The sequence below is a fragment of the Aotus nancymaae genome, unplaced genomic scaffold, assembly GCF_030222135.1.
Source record: "Aotus nancymaae isolate 86718 unplaced genomic scaffold, 86718_ANA_hifiasm-v0.15.2.pri h1tg000012l, whole genome shotgun sequence".
NCBI classification, from domain to species: domain Eukaryota; kingdom Metazoa; phylum Chordata; class Mammalia; order Primates; family Aotidae; genus Aotus; species Aotus nancymaae.
Window position 1 is genome coordinate 49865166 of NW_026988423.1, and position 7213 is coordinate 49872378.

The 7213-nt window shown below is 55.1% G+C and overlaps 1 protein-coding gene across 4 annotated transcripts in view; it reads right to left on the bottom strand.

Moving 5' to 3' along the window:
- CUX1 (cut like homeobox 1) overlaps positions 1-2227 on the bottom strand; it is a 465449-nt gene extending 463222 nt beyond the window's left edge. For 2 of the 4 annotated variants that reach the window (XM_064375707.1, XM_064375706.1), the window contains exon 1: positions 2124-2226. In XM_064375707.1, coding sequence (XP_064231777.1) covers positions 2124-2186 — 63 coding nt within the window. In that variant the 5' untranslated portion in view covers positions 2187-2226. Of the gene's footprint in view, positions 1-537; positions 606-2123 lie in introns of those variants that run through there. The other 2 variants (XM_064375703.1, XM_064375704.1) reach the window with 2 other exon arrangements.
- Between the last annotated feature and the right edge of the window lie 4986 nt (positions 2228-7213).

Consider the following 7213-nt stretch of genomic DNA (forward strand, 5'->3'; position numbering starts at 1 on the left):
AGTCAATAAATACTCAGACTCCTTTAAGTTTTAATCTTATCGGAAATACATATTTCGCATAGTCTTCTTCCTAGTTAAGCGAGAAATTTCAGGAAATTTCATAACGACTATGACTCGGCTTTATCGTTCTTACGTAGGCAAGAGCAGAAAACAAGCATATATAATTAAAGTTGTCAGATTCCATTTAAATATGTTTTAATCCAACCCGCTTCGTTTCATACAAGCCTGCATCTCGAGTTCAGCTGCTTTGCTCCTAAAGGTAATGCTGTAGGTCATTGTAATCAGTCAGTCCTCCAGGTTAAGTTCAGTCAAGTTTACCTTCAAGCACACCTTTGCAGCCGGGGCAGTAGCCGTTCCCCAGGGGCCTTGCGGAACCCTCCTATCCCTCCGAGTGTCAGGCCGCCCTGGGCCATTCTAAGCCGCGGGACCCAGGCACTCCCCCTCCCCGCCCAACACACACACACACACACACACACACACATCCCCGGTTCCCCTCGAGACTGCAGTCTCGGGGCTTCTGGTCCACACGCCGCTCACCTTCAACTTGGCTCCAGCTACGCACAACATCCACCTGGCAGAGTCCCGGGACTGTCCGGGCGCCGCGGGCGCCGAGCTGGCACGTGCGGGGCGGACCCTAAGGGCACGCCGTTCCTCCGGGCGGGGGGTGGCAGGCGGGCACTCGCCCCCTGGGCACGGCGGCGGCGGCTCGGGCGCGGGCCGGGGAGCCCCGACACTGTCTCCGCGCGGCGCCGGGGACTCCGCGCGCGGACCACCGCCCGGTACGCTAAGATCCCAACGGGCCCCCTGGGCTCTGCTTTCGAGAACCCGGCCCGAGAAGGCATCTTCGAGCGCACCCGCTGCGCGCTCCATGGCGGGCCCTGCAGAGAGGGCAGAAGCCCCGCGGGGAGGCCAGGAAGGGAGCGGGAGCCGCGGGTCACCGGGGGCTGCTGGAGCCCCCTGGCGCGCGGCTTTCGCCGCCCGCACCGGCGGCGGGGAGGCAGCGTCCCCCGTCTGGGCACCCGGGGGAACAGCGCGGGGCCTGCGCTCGGGGAAAGTTGCAACCTCCTCAGCCCGTGCCCGCACCCGGCGGTCCGGGACACCGCGACCCAGCGGCACCGCGCGCCGGGCACCCCCGCCGCCCCTCGCCAAGTTTCCCCAAAGCGCCCCCGCGGGGGTCCCCGGCCACCGACGGGCAGGTCCTCTCCACCGACACAGGCACACAAAAGAGCGGGGCGGACGCGAGGTGCGCTGGGGGCCCCAGGGCGCTCCCCGGGACGTAAACAAACCCGGGGGTCCGCGCCGGGAGCCACGCGCCGGGTGCCGGAGCGGCGGCGCGGCCCGGGCCGGTGACAGCCAGGGACAACAGCCGGGGCCGGCCCGGGGTAGGGAGCGCGGGCGCCCGCCCGGCCACCCGCCCGCCTGGCCGGAGCCGGGCCGCGCCGCCGCCGCCGCCGGTGGCTGCTCTGACCCTCCCCCGAGCCGGCGGCACCACAGCGCCACCAGCCCCAGCTCCGCCGCGCCGGCGGCAGTGGCGGCGGCTCCTCCTGGAGAGGCAGGCGCTTCACCCCCCGCAGCAACTCCCCACAAACTTTCCCCGGGAATACGGCGGGCCGGGGGCGCGTGGCGAGCGGGCGGGCGGGCGCCACCGCCGGGCCGCGGCCCCCTCCCGGCGCCCGCCGCCGCCGCCCGCCCCCCGCCGCCCGCTCTCCGCTCCCCGCTCGCGCGCGCGCCCCGCGGGCCGCCGGGGCCGCCCCCTCCCCGGTCCCGCGGCGGCAACGGCGGCGGCGGCGCTGGCGGCGGCGGCGGCGGCGCGGGGCCCGGGGGGGTGCCCGGGGTGGGGGCAGACACCGGGGGCAGCGGTGGCGGCGGCGGCTCCCGGCGCCATCTTGGGCTGATCGATGAATTGAACAAAGAGGATCAATTTCCGATCAAGCGAGTGATCAATGGGGGCCGGGGAGCGGGAGGGACTCGGCCCCGACTCGGCCCCGCGGCGCCCGGCACCCCCCTCCTCCCCGCCGCCGCGGGCCCCCCGGCGGCCGGGCCAGCCCGGGGCCCCCGGCGGAGGCCGCGACCGCCCGCAGCCCCCACCCCCGGGCGCGAGGCCGAGCGCGGAGGAGCCTGACCTGCAGCTGCTGTAAATCAAAGCGCTTCCAATATTGAAACATCGATCCCACATTGGCCGCCATCTTGAGACATATTGAGACGGAGTGAGCGGCTGATAGAGAGGGGGCTGGAGTTCAGGAGCCGCCAGGAGGCAGCAGGCGGGCGGCGCCAAAACCCGGCCTGGAGCCGGCCGCCGCCGCCGCCACCGAGGACGCGGACTCCTCCTCACGGCGCCGCCGCAGCCATGGCGAGCCCGAGCCGGAGCCGGAGTCGCAGCCTCAGGGCGCGGCGGCCGCGGCCCGGCCTCGCGCGCGCCGCCCCGGCCCCTGCTCCCTCAGCCCCCCACCGCCGCCCTCCCCCTCCCCTCCGCGGGCCGGCCGGCGACCCCCGCCCCTCGGGACACCCCCCCCACCCCAGTCCCGGGTCGCGCCGGCCACAGACCCGGCCCCGAGGGGGCGCTGGAGGGCAGCGCCCGGGCTCCCCCGGCACCGCGCACCTGGGGAGGGCCGGGGGTCCCCTGCAGGGGTCGCGGTCGCCCGCAGTGGCCGAGCGCAGCGCCTTCGGGGCTCGGATTGGGGGGTACGTCGGTCGTTCTGGTCCAGAGCGCGGAGACGCCGCGACCACCTGCCCGGGGCCCCCCCACACCCGACCCCTGCGTGGCCCAGGCCCCCCGCAGCCGCGCGCGTGGGAGGCGCCCCGGCGGTGGACCTCAGCACTCCGATCTCTCTGCGCCCAGCGAGGACGGGGACACCGAGACGACCAGGAACGGCGTTGCATGTTTGGAGGAGTGGAGTTAGGGGGGAAACAGCCCTGACCCTCTCAGGGCGCCGCGCGCGTGGATGCCCCACGCCCGGGCCGCGGCGATGCCGGCGTCTCGCCCGAAAACACCGCAACGGCAGTAGCGCGGGGGATCCCGGCAGCCCCCATTCGCCCAAGCCGCTGCAGTTTAGGCCACCACAGGAAAAGTCTGGGAGCCCAGTTCTGTGTCCCCCCGCGCCGCTTCAGCGGAACAGCCCAAGAAACTTCCTGTGGTTCAGACACCTTGGTTTGTTGCAACTTTGGGCGCAGAAAGTTTTGGAAAGTGTGGGTGCACTCACTGAAAACGGAAAGCGTGGTCCTAAGTTTACAGAAATGCTAAAATGCAAACCAAAAACTAAATTCTCTTTTCTCTCCTGGCGGAAAGCTGGCGAAAGCACACGCTTTATGATCGTCGTCTTTCATACACACGTGTGACTTGGAGTTTCCAGTAGGAATACTGTACTTTGACTCTCCCGCAGTTATTTAACGAGTAATTAGTCAAAACAAGTCCCCAAATTCCTTAATCTCAAAATGCATATGTAAATAAAATCTGTAGAGGATACAAAATAAAACGCGCAAGTGGAAAATAATTGCTTTTCAACTGAGGTCGAGGGTTGGCGCAGTGAATTCGGCATTTTTGGAGGAAGAGGTTGGAAATGAAAATCCCAAGATTTAGAGAACACTCCTGTCCCCAGGTCTTGCGCGGCTGGCCAGGGGCCTCCGTTTCCCGAAAGGGAGGCCTCTGACGTCGGGAGCGGGGTTCACTGAGTCCCCAGCACAACCTTGACTCGCAGGTGGGTGGGAGCGCGCGGGCGTCGGGGGCAGGTCGCGAGCCTCCACCCTAGATGCGGTGACGCCGCGCAGAGCAGGACACTGCGGATCTCGGGTGTCCTAGGGCTGCCTCTGTGTGGGGAGCCCCAGCCCGCGCGCGCAGTCAGCCGGCGACCGCGCTGTAGCTCCGACCGCGCCGCCCGGTAGAGGGCAGCGGCGCCCCGACACTCGGGTCCTCGGGTCCTAGCGCACGTGCCCACCGGCGCGCCCGGGCCCCCGCGCCTAGCCACGCCCTGTCCCGGAGTCTGGCTCCTGGCGGGAAGCGGCATTGCCTCCGCGGGACACTCCTGTCCCAGGGAAATGTCACTTCTTAACGATGCCTCCACACTTGGGGAGGCGGCGGGGGTGGGGGGGATGCTCCTGCCTTCCCCTCGCATGTCTATTTCTGCGATGGCAGGCAAGCGAGACCTAGGAATTGCCCTAAACGTGGCTAGACAAATAAAATGTGCAGGGGCTTAAAAGAACAAAAAAAAAAGAAAAAAAAGAAATCCCTCCCATGGGGAAGGCTCAAGGAAGGATCAGGGAAATGGTTTGAATTTGATGCAGATGTTCTCAATCTAATTATCGTGTAGATCCCCTGGGTTTGAACCAAAAAAGTGAAATATATATGACCTGTGTAATACTCCCGAAATACATCTGGTTGGAATTCAAGATTCTGAATCCCTGGCAATATTTTAGAAATAAATTTGATGAGTATTAAATACCCTTGTTACATTTCTGGTTATATTTATATTATTTACATGCTAACCTGACTTAGTACAGACACAGCATATTGGATGGCCCAGAGGTTAAGCTCTATTTAAATAAAATTTAGATTTCTCCCACCAAAGCTCTGGGTTACATAAACCTTGTTACTCTCTGCAGGGAGGGTGGTGTTGAGGGGGGGAGTTTAGAATAATTTTCACCAGCACCACAAAACGTTTCCTTTTAAAAAGAAAATCATTCAAAATAAATAACTGATCAAAAGTTATCTTAGTTGAGTGAAACAGCAGAGACCTAAAAAAAAAAAAGCCTTTTAAAGTGCACTTTATTTTTCTTGAGCAAGTATAGACACAGAATAAAAGCAAACTGTATCTATTTCCAAAGACTATTTTGTTTCTTTTTTATTTTTTCAGATTGACTTTCACCCTCACCATTGTAAAAACCTGAGAGTACCCACTGGCAGAGTGAATCTACAAAGCTGTGCACTGTATACAATATTTAGAAAATATTTTATAGGTTTTAGGACTTAGATTTCCAGGGGCACCTACAAAGCTAGCACAGAAATGTCTGTGACCTCTCAACCCAGTGTGTGAGAGGCAGGTAAGTTCTCAAGATAAATGGCCCAGTACCAAGAAATACCTCGGCTCCTGGACCCATAATTAATATTACTTAGAATGAAAAACAAGAAAAAAAATCCACAGGCATTTGGTCACTTTTCGACACTCAGGCTCACCCTTTAGGAGACGAAATCTCGCAGTTCCCAAGTATATGACCGATTTTCCACCCCAAGCTTTCCAATCAATCCCCCAGTCATCAGATGGAGGAACTGCCCCAAACGATGTTTGTTCCTGACGCCTTTAAGTGAAATACAGCTTAGCCCCAAATAAGGTAACTAAATAACTAATAATTGAGCCCAGAATTCTTTTTTTTTTTTTTTTTTTTTTTTGAGCCCAGTATTCCTAAATTTCTTTTCTAGCCCATTTTATTTTGCCTAAAAAGCATTAAGTAGCCACATGGGGGATATGCTAATACTAACCAGTTTAACTTACAGAAAATTTGTAAGTGCTTTTAAGAGTTCCTTCTTTCCTGTCCTCCTAACACTGGTGGATTCTCTTTTCCCTGACATCCACATATAGTTATTAAATCCATTAAGGTAAAAAAAAAAATTGTCACATTCTCCAAAATATGGGTAGATCACTACTAAATTGGCCTTCTTTTGACAGCCCCAAGAAGTGAAAATGTGTCTCGTTGCTTTCTAAAGATTCAAATGTAGAAGGTGTTCTGTTATATTTCACCTAACTCTTTAAAGGGATTAACTATCAAGAATTTCTTCCAAATTGAAGAATGTCTTACACTGGAAGGCATTATTTTAAAAATCCATGTTCTTCATCCCACATAAATGTCTTTGATTATGGACTCATACAATTTTCACCTAAAGTTAAGAAACTTTATCCGCAAGAAAAGTTGGGGAATAATCTATAGTTTTTACCAAACTACAAGGAAAATGAAAAAACTCAGAAATCAGATATACTTCAAAGGAAAAATCAAGAGCTTCATTCTAAAACCTTAATCTATTTTCTCAATTTTTTTCACCCAAATTAGAATGAGTTTCAAGTAGTTTTCAACAAGAAATGTTTCAGATAATCAGAAACAATTCATAATGCTAAATGCTTACATCATAATTTATTCATAAATAAACATAAAGATATGACTATTTTGACGCATGGTATAAAGGAATCAAACTCTTAATAAAAAGTCATGTGGAGAATCTCAGTTTCACAAACACAGAGGTTTAAAATTGTATCAAGGTAGTCATTCAAGCTGCCTGAATTTGTTTTAAATTTAGGACTATCAAAGGCCAGACAGAAGTGTGGAGACACTTTACATTTAAGAAGCCCTATTCCTTGAATCAAAAGATTATGAAGAAGAGGGGAATGACTCTTTCTTTTCTCTTTGGCGACTGCGTTTTAGAATGATTTGGCATAGACTACTGGAATAAATGAAAGGAAGATTCCAGGTTATTTTTTTTTTTTTTTGAGCTCAAGAAAACCAAACTACTTTTAATTGTTTTGTTTTTAAAATAATACTTTATGTTAATTATTTTAAGTATACTATTCACTGTGCTATATGTAAATACCCACCGAATAAAAGTACACATTTTGCTACATGTAATTACATGCATAGTACATCATTCATGTCAATATCCTGAATGTATGTGTAGTTATATAATTGTACCAAGAACCTGCCCAACTTGTAAGAACAAACTATAATGATTTCTAAACAGTAGACTCCTGTTCACCACCCTCCTACCCTGTCTCTGGTGACAGCACTTCTCAGCCTCCCATCCCCTTTTGGAAATCTTCAAAGACTTTATGTCTGGCCCACCATTTCCCCTTCTTTCCACTTCTGGACAGCACGTGTTGATGACATTCACCCTAGGTATCTTTCCACACCGCTGATGATTATGTTCTGTTCTCTCACACTTGTCTTAAACAAAAGAGTGTACAGCTTGGCCTCTCAGATGGAGGTGGCTTACACTTTGAAAACACATCTATGGCAGAGACGTGGCTCACGCCTGTAATCCCAGCACTTTGCTAGGGCGAGGCAGGCAGATCACTTGAGATCCGGAGTTCAAGACCAACCTGGCCAACATGGTAAAACCCCGTCTCTACTAAAAATACAAAAACTAGCCGGGCATGGTGGCACGTGCCTGTAATCCCAGCTACTCAGGAGGCTGAGGCAGGAGAATCGCTTGAACCCTGGAGGCAGAAGTTGCAGT